The sequence below is a fragment of the Moschus berezovskii genome, chromosome 24 (genome assembly GCF_049115385.1).
Source record: "Moschus berezovskii isolate FMDL1 chromosome 24, NW_MosBer_1.0, whole genome shotgun sequence".
Classification (NCBI taxonomy): domain Eukaryota; kingdom Metazoa; phylum Chordata; class Mammalia; order Artiodactyla; family Moschidae; genus Moschus; species Moschus berezovskii.
The window spans coordinates 17,031,413-17,047,092 of record NC_142483.1 but is presented as its reverse complement, the minus strand read 5'-3'; the positions used below and the strand labels follow the sequence as shown (position 1 = coordinate 17,047,092).

Genomic DNA, 15,680 nt, shown 5'->3' with positions numbered 1-15,680 from the left:
CACACTTGTCTTTTTTTCACTTTTTGGCATTTAGTCATTTTCATTCCTACTGTGAACCTGGCCTGTACCCCTACAAAATGGCATCGTATCTAAGCTTTCACAAAGCCCTGGAACAGCAGAGTGGTTAAGTGCTTGGATTCAGGACTTCCCTTGTGGCCAGGTGGTTAGGACTTCGAGCTTCCGCTGCAGCAGTGGGCAGGTTCCATTCCTGATCAGAGAACTAAGATCCTGTGAGACAGAGGCCAAAAAGTCTTAGCCATTGGACCAACCAAGGAACTCCCACCTATCTTAAATAGATACTTAAGTATTAAATAAGCTAACATGTAAAGTATTTAGAATAGCATGGTAGCAGAGTACAAAATAACTTAAGCTAATGGGTACCCATTTCCCTTGTTCTGGGTCACTCTACATATTGTTTTATCACTCGTAAATTATGGTTTGGTATGTCAGTGCTCTGCACAGACCTCTCCCTGTCTTTCCATAGCCCATGGGTCCACGTCCTTGAAAAATAAAGGCACTCCACAACTCGTCTCCACACTCTCTACTCAGCTTCAGTTACTCAACATCTACTTCATAAGAAATAAAAGAAAACAGACACCCAAGGCAGAGACCCTCTTCTCCAGGGTCTGACAACTAATCACAAAAAAAAGGCACAAACATGAAAACATACACACAACAAATGTTCTCTCACAGCTACTATCATAGCAACTCTCCAAAAGGACCCTTCAGTCCAACAAAATCAGTTTCCGTGTCTGTTTCATTCCACCTTCATCCTCTCATACACAAACACAATCCAGAAAAGCATCTTCTCTTTACCTACCTATCTACTCCTATTTTAAAGTCTCAAATACCATCCTTCTCTTGCCATTTAAACTTAAATAATACTGTCTTATCCCAAATCAACTGTTCTCAAAGTGCCTAGTCATCCTCTTGATCTGAAATATAAACTCCTGAAAAGGGGTAACAATTTCTCACCAATTCTTATAAGTTTTCTCCCCGTTCCCTCACCCACCACTATGCCCTCCACTAAAACAGATCATGATAGAAGAGGTGCTCAAGAATGTGTTGAAATTAAATTTAAAAAGTGAAACTGGAAGTAGACAACTACTACTAGTACTTACTACTTGGTAAACTAGATTAAGACTGGAAATAGACTACTGTGTCAACCACTAGACTATCACTGATACACAAAGATTCAAATCAGACAGGGCCATCCAAATCAGGAGGCAGTCCTGATTTACTAGCTCTTCTATGTAACCACCATATGGACAGATTTGCTTGCTCAGTGGTACCTTGAGTCAACAGAAAAATTATAACATGCTATTATCTGCCATCTAATTTGAAGAGTCTGACCTCCAAAAAGGAGTGAAAGATGATACACAGGGCCGGAATCCAAGCTGGGCAACATCCACCTACTACATCACTAAGTAGATGATTTGGGGAAGATTATTAAATTCCACTTTGTGCCAAACCTGTCACCAGGCTTTAAATACCAAGAAAACATTCCATGAACTTAGCATTAAAAAGTATCACCGAGCTCTCCATCTGCCTACACTTTGCAGATTTCCTACAATAAACATGTATTGCTTGACTAATCAGAAAGTTTTAAGTGGTTATTATTTCTTTCAGCTTTTAAAGGTCTTCTCTTAATGGCAAATGCAGAATGCAACACTCATAAATTGAAAGTCAACCAAAGGGCATATTACCCCAATTCTCCACTTCCCAGGTAAGGTGCCAATTTGGACAAAATTGTCAACTTCTTGTGTTTCAATTTAAAAAATTATTTCCACACATGAAAGAAAAAAAATGTCGCACTACCTTCCTAAGATTCCACAGCACTATAGCAAATTGCAAAGACCTGCCTAGATGGTTCCTTCATCTCTCCACCCCAAACACCCTCTTCTCTAAGGACTGAGCCCTTATTAAGGGCAAGCAACAGGGTGCTAAGTGATTTACATGATAACCTGAATCGAAAACAACAATAGATACTATTATTATCTCCAGAAGAGAAACCTGAAGTTTAAAGCAGGTTGAGGAAAAACAAACAAATTTACCTGAGGCAATGCTTACAGAGGAGGGGATTCTAGTATTATACAAAGAAATCTGCTGGGAATATATATTAGGCCCTGGGGACTTTTGTTATGATACAATTATAACAAATCCTTATACTAGAAATTTCATACAGAGAAAACAGTTAAGTGATACTTGGTCAAACTGTGGGTTTTCTTTATAACTATGTACCTTACAATATATGGCACATAACAGATGCTCAATGAAAACCTACTGTCTGTTCAAACCTAAATTTTAAGTAGTTAATTCCTAGAGCAATTTGATCACATGGCAAGATCTGACAGGTTATTTGTTTTAACCAGATTAGGTGGTACAATAATAAATAGTCATATCTAACCCTAAAGTAAAGGCCTCACATCCTGAGTATGTTTTAGCTAATAAAAGCAAGAAAGAAAAAAAAAAATCAAATGGTAGAAATAAGCTGTGATCCTTTAAAGATGAGGTTTTTTTAATAAATTCCATACAAAAGTTTAACATATCATATCAATTTATAAAAAAAACACTATTGATCTATTCTTAGTCATCTCAAAATAACTGATTATGCAGGTTTTAGTATAACCACGAAAAGCACTGTTCATGTAATCACTGTTTTAAACTAAGTAAAAGAAAAAAATCTGAGCCTTCTTTAAGTATTGAATCAGAATAAAGAAGGTACATGTGCAATGTACTTTAAGCAACCTTATTATCTGATTAAATTGAACCTTAATTGTTACCCAGGGATACAGAAAGACAAAAATGTAAAAGCTGGTTAAGGCAACTAGCTGGTAACTGCTGTCTGAATTTGTCTGCTGGAAAGATGAGTTCTTTAAATAACTATGGGTAATCTATGAGGTCTTTCAGGCACCCAAACTTTAGTTCCCAGGGAGAAAAAAGGATCTGTTCCACAGATAAGGAGCATCTGGTGTTACACAGAAAAATAACATACTTTTTAGTTCTCACCCTACATGCAGAGTAGGATATAGATCTTATGCAAGCACAGAGCACTTGGGCAATCTATTCCTCCTTTCTGTGAACAACGATTTATATAATAATTCCTTGATTCAGGAGTATTGCTTTCTCTCTTCCTTTTCAGGCTCAGGTTTCCTTCATTTCAAAACACAACTCTTCTAAAAGATTTAAATTCTTCTTTTAAAAAAGACAATCATTAAACTCAGAAAGATGGTACAAAAAGTCAAGAGGTAAAACCAGAGATATTATTAGTCTTACATAACTTATGCTAAGTTGGAACCGATTCAGTAGCTTAACTAAAACTTGAGATTTAAGCACAAAGATGAGCTCTTTAGTGTACTCTCCACATACAAAGATAGCTTTAAAATTGAAAGGGTCTTTTTACTCAATTTTTTTTTCTTGTATTCTTAAGACATAAAAGCACTTACATGTACAGTTACGTAGGGTGCCAACATAAAAATGCTAAAATACTCACACATAATGAGAACTAAATTCATCCTATAACCTCTAGGTAATGCAATAATCGACAGAGTTGGATATAATTTCAGAAAATAATTTTAACAATGATTTCTAAGTATCATCTTTGTAAGTATGCATTAGTTGTTTTTAATAAGTGCTGAAGTGAACATCAACAGTGATTTTCAAAAGCAATTGGTATATGTTCACCCAACTTGCAAACAAAACTCGGAAATTATAAAGTTACAGTTGTTCATGCTTAATTAAATTACCTTTGATAACTGCAAATTACTCCTTCATAGGTAAATATGTATCAAATCTTTTAAAAATGTAAATTTACACAAACACTGTCCTTTGCTAGAAAGGTCCTCAGTTAAAAGCTCTGGTGTTAACTACATCTCATCACTGAGACACTTGAGCCCCAGGGTAGTACTGGCCGCAGATTCCCTGCATTGCTCTGGGAAGTGCTGCTTTCTTCATCAAGCACTGAACTGCCAATTCACCTTTCCGAAAAGAATGAAAGCAAGAAGCCAAGTTTCACTATCTAGTTTTCTAAAACGAATTAGGGTTTAGGATTTCACTGGGAATGACCACGTTATCAAGATGCCATCGCCCTCTCCAGGCATTTAATTACAATTCTTTCTCTGTTTTCCATTCAATCACTAGAACCAGACACACAAAAAGTTGGGTTTCCCCGCCAGGCTGAAAAGTCTCCTCTGGGTGCAAACCCTGGGATCCTGCATACATTGACGCAGAAAGGGCAAAGGGAAATGAAAAGCAACGATTGTTAGACAACTTAGTGACATTACCTTGCCCGTCTTGTGATCAAACCAGACGAGAGCATGGTTCCTGGACAGCACTTTGCAATCAAAGGTAGCATTATTCTGCGCTGGTCGACAGCGGGCCACGGAGCGGCCAATTTTAATGGGCTCGTCCAGGTAGACATGACGCTCCTGAAACGGGTGTGAGTTCGGGCGGCAAGTGAAGATGGCCAAGGCTGACGGCATCGAGGACAGACTTGGGGGTGTCTCTCCTACCAGGGACAAAGAGGAGTTCCACCGGATCCGAGTTGCCCTTCACAAGCCTAGACCCCCTTATCCCCCCCCCAAATTTTAAATTAAAGCAAACTGTACATTGTCTAAGCATAACCAGTGAACATCAACAACTCTTCACTTGGGTGGGAAGACAAGCCAGCGCAAGCCCCATCACCTCCTTGAAAACCCAGCAGCGCCTTGATCACCCAAAAGTCCCCCACTGGAGGCTTTCAGTCCATCTTCTTCCCTGGGAAGTAAAGGCTCAAACATCGGACAGCTTCGGCCCACAAAACTCCTGGAAGACAGTTTGGGGGGTGGAGGTATCCAAGCAGATGAGTCACACGCCAATTCTTGTGTTTTGTTTGGGATCGTGGCCGCTTTTCCCCCTCGGTGGCGGAAATGTTGCAGCACTGCAGCATGAAGGAAGGGTCGGTGTGGCCAGAAAGGTCCTTGCGGGCGGAAGAAAGGTGTAGCTGAGCACCCCTGGGCGGCCACCGCCCGTCCTCGAGGGCCTCGGGAGTGGCGGGACAAGGCGATGGAGGAGTCGGCGGAGGGCTCTAGACGGCCAGCGGGACAGTCTGCATTGCCCCTGCTGCGCGGAGGCCGCCCGGGAGGTGGCACCGGGTGCCCGGACCGCCCGGGCTCAGACGGCGGTGGCTGGGGTCCTTGGCACGAGGAGCTGGGGTCGGCGGGGGCGCGGGCAGCGGCCGAGGCGGGCCTCCCGGGCACCTGGCGGGCGTCCCCGCGACCAGGGCGGGGATCCGGCTCCGCAGGCGGGTGCGAACCGAGCAAGGCGCGACCCGGAGGGAGGCTCCGGGCTCTTGGGCCGCAGGAAGTTGGTCCCCGGGCGCCTGGGCTCCCGGCTGGTGCTCAGCACACCGGTCGCCTCGTCTCAGGGTCGCCCCCGCGAGGGTCGCATCTCAGGGGCAGCAGCCGCAGCTCCAGGCGGACGAGGCGGTGGGGGAGGGAGGCTGGCCCGGAGATCGGGGGAGAGGCCTGGAGGCCCCGGGGTGGGTCCGCCGCAGCCTCCACCACTCGCGGCCGGTGGGACACGCTCAGGCTGTGACCGACGAGGCAGGAAACTTTCCGACCTGAGGGGGAAAACAGGAAAACAAACGGCCGTCAGGAGCCGGTGCCCGCCCGCCTCAGCCCTCGCCCCTCTCAACCCACCCCAGCCAAACCCCGCGACCGCCCTCGACCTCGGCCGACCTCTCTGCGGACGGGCTCAGGGGACTGGGAGCCCGGACGCCACGACGGGTCCGTCTTCCCTTGCCGCCGCCGCCTCAGCTTACCTTGCCAGCGCCAGCCGCCATAGTGACTCTGACTGAAACCTACCCGGTGCACCGCCACGGGAACGCGCACCCTTCAAAGGCCCTCCTACCCCCTCTCCCGCGCCGTAGTCGGGGTGTCACGTGACTGAAGCAGCGGAAGCCATATTGGTCAAGGGCAGAGAAGAGGGCAAGCCGATTTTCAACAAGCCTCCAAACGCCATCTTAGTTAAGGGTTAGACGCTTCAAAACCGTGGGGCAACCTTTACTACCATTTTGGTTAAGGGCAATAAAATTTTTTTTGACTTGTTGAAGGTTTTCTAAACATAACTTGCCAACTTCCTACTTTACCATCTTGGTAAGAAGGCGCCTGCTTTTCCTAAATTTTATTCACTGTAGTCCTCGTTGAAAATACCAATGAGCAAGGAGGACAAACTCATCCGAAGGAGATGTTATTAGCATCCATCTTAGCTGTGGTCAACACAGTCCCCCACAGCTGCCCTAGGTGTGAGCAATTAAATTCCCATAAGCCTTAGGATTTGTGCACCTAAGGTCCATTCTCCCCTTGCTAGGTATCCTGCCCGGAGGAAAACTTTCTTAGGCCCTGCATTCCATGTCAAATGACCTTACTGTAAACTGGGCCTATCTTGTCCCCCAGGGCTCCTAACTCAGTCTACCCCGAAATGAGTGTTATATCAGAAAAGTTAACATCACGTTGCTTCCAGAAACAGGTCGAACAATTTCGAATATGAAGAAAGGGGTATTTCTTGCACTCAAAATAGTAAGGTAGATGAGGAGTCATTAGTCTCAAAAGGGAAAGACTTCGCGAAATCTAAACGAAATTTTCAAGAAAAAGATAGAAGAAATGAGCCATATTCATTTAGAATCAGTGGTGACTTCATTCTTCAGATTCCTATGACAACAGGCTTCACCAATGTGTGACCTTGGGCACATTTCTAAACCACTTTAAGCCTCGTTTTGTCATCAATTACATGGAGATAATACTTAACTCACCTGTTGTGGGAATTCAAAGTAGTAATCCATTTGCTCATAAAAGAGTAACGACAGTGCATTTCAATTTGTATATACAGAACAGAGGCCCGGTCCCAAGCTCACTCCTGAACCCTGGAAACACATAGGTGCATCAGTCAGTTCAGTTCAGTCGCTCAGTCCTGTAGGACTCTTCGCAACCCCATGAATCACAGCACGCCAGGCCTCCCTGTCCATCACCAACTCCCGAGTTCCCATAGGTTCGTAAAACCTCAAATTTTTCTTATGAGATTACACCTGAGTACTATGAGATAGGGATGGGGAGAGAAGGGTGACAGAGGTAACTTCACTTTGATGTAATCAGGGTTAAGCAAGCACTGGGTGCTAAAGGAGTCAGAGATGGTCTTCTGTGGGAGGTAACTGAACTGAAAGAAGGCTGGTAGGAAAACCACAACAAATATAGTATTTGATGAATGGCTTCATAAGTTTCCAGAGAGGAAAAGAATAAGGTTCTTTGAAACAATGGGACAATATGCCTGGCACATAATAGTGACTAAATAAATATTTGATACAGGATTGAAAAGTACATATGTTACTAATTATTACAGGATAAAGTATTAGAATATGTGTTAGATTATAGAAGATTATAAAGACCTTGTATATTTTTCTAACATTCTTCACTATTTCACCAAGTATGTACTGAATTACTACTGTGTTCCTGGTACTGTATTCTGGAGAAAAATAAGGATGTGTTGAAAATTTTTAATATAAGAAATGATGAAATTTTTTTCACTTGTAGTAACTTTTAGGCTTTTGTGGAATAAAGTAATATAGGACTCTCCACATAACCCTAATGAGTTCTGTGCATGAACTTATAAGTCACTTAACTTATAAGTCTTTTCATTCATTCACTCTAAAAATATTTAATTTGAAGGTGGGAAACAGCTACTGCCATAGGCCCTGGAAATACAACAATGGAAAGAAAAAAAAAAGACTCCCTTGAGTAGTTCACGATTTAGGTGATGACACATTACAATAAGATTCTTGCTGTAATGAATTTATCAAGGATAATGGGAGCATCAGTTCAGTTCAGTCAGTCGTGTCTGACTCTATGCGACCCCATGAACCACAGCACGCCAGGCCTCCCTGTCCATCACCAACTCCCAGAGTTCACTCAAACACTTCCATCGAGTCGGTGATGCCATCCAGCCATCTCATTCTCTGTCGTCCTCTTCTCCTCCTGCCCCCAATCCCTCCCAGCATCAGAGTCTTTTCCAGTGAGTCAACTCTTCACATGAGGTGGCCAAAGTATTGGAGTTTCAGCTTTGGCATCAGTCTTTCCAATGAACTGGAGAAGGCAATGGCACCCCACTCCAGTACTCTTGCCTGGAGAATCCCATGGATGGAGGAGCCTGGTAGGCTGCAGTCCATGGGGTCGCAAAGAGTCAGACATGACGAGCGACTTCACTTTCACTTTTTCCTTCCATGCATTGGAGAAGGAAATGGCAACCCACTCCAGTGTTCTTGCCTGGAGAATCCCAGGGACTGCGGAGCCTGGTGGGCTTCCGTCTGTGGGGTCGCACAGAGTCAGACACGACTGAAGCGACTTATCAGCTTCCAATGAACACCCAGGACTGATCTCCTTTAGAATGGAGCATGGTGGAGTAATTAAACTGATGTGAAAAATTAGTAGGAATCAGAACTTCCTTGGTGGTCCAGTGGTTAAAATTCTGTGGTCCCAATGCAGGGGGGCCCGGGTTCAATCCCTGGTCAGGGAACTAGATTCCACATGCCACAACTAGGAGTTCACGTAGGCATAAGGAGAGGTGATCAAGAAAGAAGGACATAGAAAAGTAGTTTCAGTTGCTGCAGGACTTGCAGGCAATGAATGCAGTGGTCTTCAGAATATTCCCACCTTTCTCCCAGAAGACCAAAGTAGAATCATGAAAATCAAGGTTTCAAAATCAGACATTGCATCACCATTTAAAAGCACTGTAAATTATAAATTATTTAGCTTCTCTAAGTTTCAATTTCCTCATTTGAAAAACAAGTATATAGTACCCCTCAGAGTCTTAAGATTAAATAAGATAATGTTAGGATAAAATAAGATAATGATGCCTAGAAAATAGTAGATGCTCAAAGAAGGTCAGTTTCTGTTATTATTACTAATATTAAGAATTCTTCCAGCCTTCCACATACAGTAAGAGGCAAGCTGTATTATTTCTAATTTGCATATAGAGAAATATATTCATAAATGTAGAAACAAAATGTAAATCTTTATGTTCAATTCTACTACAGTCTCTTAAAATGAATGTTAAACAAAGACAATACATTTTTCACATTTATTCCCAAAGAAAAGCTGGGACTGCTATAACCTGGAAGGGTAAAAAATCTTATGAAGCTATGGAGGGTGCTGGAAATGCTAAAATGGCATTGAAGGCGTTCTTCACCCACTGGTATTTGGTAGGCACAAAAAAGGCTTAAATTAAGACATCTCAGACATGAGATATTTTGAATTCTAAGCCATGTGGGTTGTTGCTCTCTATGATTCAGTATCCATACAATATTTTAATTAAATAAAAAGCATGTTATGTTTTGAGAAATGCGAAATGATAGTATTGTATTTCCCAATGAGGTATCTTTCTCTTCCTCTTTTATTTTTACTTTTTAAATAAACTGATCATTACTACCACTGCTATGATCCATGCTACTTTTCAATCTAAGAAAAAGAAAGGAAGAACTGCAAAATTATTTCCCTAGTACCATGAAAGATAGGCAATTATTAGCATTTCAGATGTGTAAGAGACAACTTACAGAGTTTACTCTGTAAACTCATTTAATATGCATTTGATAATCATAGAATTGGATTTTAACCAATGACATATGATATAGTGAATAACTTGCATAACTGCTTAAGCAGAGTATCTGAGTTGCAAACACATATAAGTAAGCAAACTAAAGAGGAGAACTGGAGTAGTCAAAGATTAAAATTGAGAGGATATACTATTTTTAATGGCAGAAACTGGCTTCTTGAAACTGAAGTTTAATCTTCTTCACAATAAGAAAACCTCTCCCCACACCACCCCACCCCCCTCCGATCAGGGAGATTCTAATGAATGGAAATACTCTGTCATTTCCCAGGTGCCCAGGGTGGAGTTACCCAAACATTCCAGAGGTACTGCTCATTGGTTGTTGGCTTCCTGGTTCTTCAGGAAATAAAAGAAAAACAATTACCTGCAGACAAGTAAAGAGATTTATTTTTCACGTAGCAGTCTTTTTCTGTGAATATAAAAGGAGGGAATCTGAAGATTAACTCTCAGAAAGATCATGGACAACTAATCAAGTTCCCACATTCTGCAGGCAAGTAACCTGAGGCTCAGAGAAGGATCATTTATTGAAAGTGTATTTACCATACATTTTTCTCATAACATCTCTACGTGGTACTAACCCCATTTTATAGGTAGGGAAACTGAGACTAAAGAGATTAAGCGACTGATTCTAAAATTGCCATGCTAGACCTAAAGTATAGGCTGTATTTGTTGTTCTTTTTGAAAAATTTCTTTATTGATTTTTTTATTGATAAAGTGAACACATATTCATTGCATATATTTATATAGGCTAAAGTAAGGAAAGTAAAAATTCTCTCTATCCTCATTACAAATCCTCAGCCCAGGGCTAGCTACTGTTAACAGTTTATTAGCTATATCCTTTCAGATGTTTTTCTAAGCCCATCTGAGGCATGCCCTTTTAAAAATATCATATTATCAGAAATAGGAAAATCAACATTAGGATCCTTATTACTAAACGTGATAAATATTATTGTTGTTGCTGTTGTTCAGTTGCTAGAAAGAAGAAGATAAGAAACTGTATTTTTTCGGTCACTCGTGTAAGTTCCCTTTTGATTACTGGGAGTGTTCTCTTGCTTCTTATAATCAATTTAAGAATGTTAGCTGGAATGCAGCAAACGCTTAAGAATAAAAGGGATGGGTCAAAAAGCCACACGAGGCATTTTCTTTCTCAATTTTTACTGGTATATTTGGGTTTGTTTTTAAATAACTTAGTTACCAATTAAAATATCAGAGACTGTTTATACATGATGGTTTTGTTCATCTAGTGATTTTTTAAAAAAATATTTAAAGTATATTCTTTATTTTGAGAAGACTAACATTTTAAATCAGTTTTTTAATATTAATATAATTATTTTTATTTCCTTTTAATAAGCTACATTAGAGCTTTTGTTTCAGATAAATGCATTGTTTCTATAACTGCACAACAGTGTCATTGATAATGGTCAGAAGCATCTCACTGAATGGTAATAATTCACAGACTTCCTAGATGGAATCTTTGATTGCAAGCATTCCTAAGACATTTGGCTGAAATGGAGTAATGAGACTATGTAGTAAAATGAGTCTAGAGTTCCTGCTCTTCCTCCACGCCTATTCCCATCAAGCATGCCCAGCATAGAAGGCTTGGTGGGAGGAGACCATTGGTGGAGTCTGCTGGGCTTTGTGTAGGGCCGATTTCATAAGTGTGTGAACTTACACAGGGTCTGCATTGAGAAGGACTCTGCTGTCATGAAATTCTTAATACTTTTTTTGAACAAAAGTTCCCTCATTTTTACTTTGTACTGTGCCCGTCAAATTACAGAGCTGGTCGGACACTGGGCATATTGTTTTGAGAACCCAATCTGCTCTGTACAAGTCCAGCATGCTAACAAGGAGAACATATGAAATGCTAGGACAAATTAGTAGGCTGTTGACAGGGAACAAGCATTCCTATAGAAATGAGAACTTTTCAAGTGAAACCAGTCAGGTTCATGTCTCTAACTCCTGGAATCGAATTATATAACTTGGTATCAGCAGCAAAGATGGTTGCCAGAAAAAATGTGCCTTGATTTTGTAACTTATCTTTTCACACTTAGACTCTGTTATTCTTGAAAATGATAATTAGAATATGAAATCAATATACATTCTCTGTCCATTTGAGTTTTGCTTTTTACTATAGAACATTTTGAATGTACAGGAAAACTACAATTACAATGACTGCACATATATACTCCTCTTTGACTTATCATTTGGCCATTTTGCCTTTTCCATGTATCTGTGTGTGTGTGTATGTGTGAGACACACACACACAAACCAAACTTTTCACAGTGGGTTGCAATCATGACACTATTCTGAAATGTCTCAATGTCCACTTCCTTACAATAGACATTCTTCTAAATGACTAAAATATAGCGTTTTTTTAAAAAGTATTTTATTTATAATGTAGAAAGCTTGGAAAGCAGAGAAGTATAAAAAAATTACCCATAATTCCACTGCCCAGAGATAACCACCATATGTAGAAAAATGCCATCACCTTGTACCTCTTTGTCCACAAAGAATGAAGCATCTCTTCCTTTTTTCACCCTTACCAACATTTTCCATGCCTCCTGTGGTAGTCAGAACAACAGCCTCTAAAAGATGTCTATATTCTAATCCAAAGAACCTACAAGTAAGAGTACCTTAGGTTACATAAGGCAAAGGGGACTTTGCAGGTATAATTAAGGGTGCAGAGTTTGAGCTGGGAAGATTATCATGGATTACCTGGGTGGATCTACTTTTAATCACATGAGTCCTTAAAAGTGGAAGAGGAAGGCAGGAAGTAAATCAGAGAGATGTGACATGAGGCCTCAACCTGTTGCTGACTTTGAACATGGAGGAAGGGGAGCAATGAACCAAGAAATGAAGGAAGCCTCTAGAAGCTGGAAAAAGGCAAAGAAACCTATACTCTCCTAGAGACTTCAGAAAAGCCAATGCCTTGCTTTTATCCTAGTGAGACCCAGTTATACTTCCAATCTATAGAATTTTAACAAATTGTGTCAGGCCACTCCATTTATAGTAGTTTGTTATAGCAGCAATAGAAAATGAATATATCTTTCCATTTGAATTTGCCTTTAAAATGGACACTTTGAATGATTTTCTTCTTCTATTTGGTTTTGAAAACAATAATGATTAACACAATGAGAAAATAAAGGCAGAACCCCTGAGTTTTGCTCTGAAAGGGGGACTAGATCTTTTACTATTGTTTTGACCATGGCTGGGCTGGTACACTCACAGATCACTCATAGATTCATAGACCTGGGGGAGGGATTGTCCTCTAGCCTTTTTAAGAAATTCCCTTGGAATTACGTAATTTGTTTTGAGAAAAACTGTTTACTTTCCATCTCTCACAGATCTTTGTACTTGTCATTTCATAGCACCTATAACACTTTGTAATGGGGTTCCGTTCCTTCCGTTCCGTCGCTCAGTCGTGTCTGACTCTTTGCAACCCCGTGGACTGTAGCCTACCAGGCTTCTCCGTCCATGGGATTCTCCAGGCAAGAATACTGGAGTGGGTTACCATTTCCTTCTCCAGGGGATCTTCCCGACCCAGCGATCGAACCCGGGTCTCCCGCATTGGAGGCAGATGCTTTAACCTCTGAGCCACCAGGGAAGCCCTGTACAAGTATAATATCTTGATTAAGGTCTGTTGTCCCTCTGGACTGTAAACTCTGTAAGAGTAAGGAACCTGTTTGATTTTGCTATGTGCCTAGCACAGAGTTGACCTAAGAGTATTTGTTAAATGACTGGATCTTTAGTCATGCAAAAGCCTGTTCTTGAGTGTCTAATGAGAAGCTAAATTGCTCTCATATTGTAAATAATATGTAATATTGTAAATAATAATATTAACAATAATAAACTATACATAATGTTAACTATATATAATATATATATAATTCTAAGAATGTGAAAATTTTAAAATTTTTTAAGGAAGAAAAAGCTGCTTTCAACAAGAACTTGTGAATTTCTTTGAAGATGATCATCTTTCTTGGAGATTTTTTTTTCTTCCTGGATGAAGACTCAGACTACTCTGTCTGAATGTTATTCTGGAGATACCAATGTGTCCTTGCATATGAGTGAGTGAGTTCCAAAAGTCCTCTCAGGTGATCAGGAAAGACAACGAGTGGTGTCTTCATTTCCTACTGGTGGCAAACCCTAGGATCAATCAGGCAGGGAGCCCACCCTGGACTACTGTGGTCAAATCAGATTGTATTTTACCACTCTACCCAGATGGATACTTTGGGGGCAATGAGTTAAAATAACCACTCCAGCCTCCTCGCTGGAGATATTTCTAAGAAGGACAACTAACAGAAAGGTTGCTCTGTGAAGGAACACGTTCACATATTTCAGGGAATGGGAAAGTGGAATGTCATCAGTTAGACTGAATGGCACAGTGATGAGCCTGAAAAGCCTTTTCATGCTGAGCTTTGAGGAAGGGTGTACCCAGGCCCAACTTTTTCCTTGCAACCGATGTCGCAGTTCTGTTTCAGCAAGTGTTGCAGAAAGCAAAACTTTTTCAAGTCAGCTGTTACTGGTTAGAGTCCTTTGTTTGCAAACAACAGAAACTACCCCTGGCAAACATAAGCCTATGGAAAGTACTGGAAAGACATGGGTAGCTAAGAGAATGGAAATAAACATTAAAGAAGAGATTCTCAGGAAGGATGGGAAGCAGAGCTGATGCTCAACAAAAACCAGTAAGTAGCCTCCTTATCTTCAAGTCAGTCAGTTCAGTCGCTCAGTTGTGTCCGACTCTTTGCGACCCCATGAATCACAGCACGCCAGGCCTCCCTGTCCATCATCAACTCCCGGAGTTCATTCAAACTCATGTCCATCGAGTTGGTGATGCCATCCAGCCATCTCATCCTCTGTCGTCCCCTTCTCCTCCTGCCCCCAATCCCTCCCAACATCAGAGTCTTTTCCAGTGAGTCAGCTGTTTGCATGAGGTGGCCAAAGTATTGGAGTTTCAGCTTCAGCATCAGTCCTTCCAATGAACACCCAGGACTGATCTCCTTTAGAATGGACTGGTTGGATCTCCTTGCAGTCCAAGGGACTCTCAACTACCGCACAATTGCACTCATCTCACACACTAGCAAAGTAATGCTCAAAATTCTCCAAGCCAGGCTTCAACAGTACATGAACCATAAACTTCCAGATGTTCAAGCTGGATTTAGAAAAGGCAGAGAAAACAGAGATCAGATTGCCAACATCCGTAGGATCACCGGAAAAGCAAGAGAGTTCCAGAAAAACATCTACTTTGGCTTTATTGACTATGCCAAAGCCTTTGATTGTGTGGATCACAAAACTGTGGAAAATTCTGAAAGAGATGGGAATACCAGACCACCTGACCTGCCTCCTGAGAAATCTGTATGCAGGTCAAGAAACAACAGTTAGAACTGGACATGGAACAACAGACTAGTTCCAAATAGGAAAAGGAGTACATCAAGGCTGTATATTGTCACCCTGCTTCAGTTCAGTTCAGTTCAGTCGCTCAGTCGTGTCCGACTCTTTGCGACCCCATGAATCACAGCACTCCAGGCCTCCCTGTCCATCACCAACTCCCAGAGTTCACTCAAACTCATGTCCATAGAGTTGGTGATGCCATCCAGCCATCTCATTCTATGTCGTCCCCATCTCCTCCCGCCCCCAATCACTCCCAGCATCAGAGTCACCCTGCTTATTTAACTTATATGCAGAGTACATCATGAGAGATACTGGACTGGATGAAGCACAAGCTGGAATCAAGATTTCCAGGAGAAATATCAATAACCTGAGATATGCAGATGATACCACCCTTATGGCAGAAAGTGAAGAGGAACTAAGGAACTGATGAAAGTGAAAGAGGAGAGTGAATAAGTTGGCTTAAAGCTCAACATTCAGAAAACTAAGATTATAGGATCCAGTCCCATCACTTTGTGGCAAATAGATGGGGAAACAATGGAAACAGTGATGGACTTTACTTTTCGGGGCTCCAAAATCACTGCAGATGGTGACTGCAGCCATGAAATTAAAAGACGCTTGCTCCTTGGAAGAAAAGTTATGACCAACCTAGACAA

At 41.4% G+C, this 15,680-nt stretch overlaps 1 protein-coding gene across 32 annotated transcripts in view; it reads right to left on the bottom strand.

The window, feature by feature from the left end:
* The window catches only part of SLMAP (sarcolemma associated protein), a 152,124-nt gene extending 147,643 nt beyond the window's left edge, over positions 1 to 4,481 (bottom strand). For all 32 annotated transcript variants that reach the window (XM_055414138.2, XM_055414136.2, XM_055414156.2 and 29 more), the window contains exon 1: positions 4,284 to 4,481. In XM_055414138.2, coding sequence (XP_055270113.1) covers positions 4,284 to 4,481 — 198 coding nt within the window. The remainder of the gene's footprint in view (positions 1 to 4,283) is intronic.
* Positions 4,482 to 15,680: the final 11,199 nt, after the last annotated feature.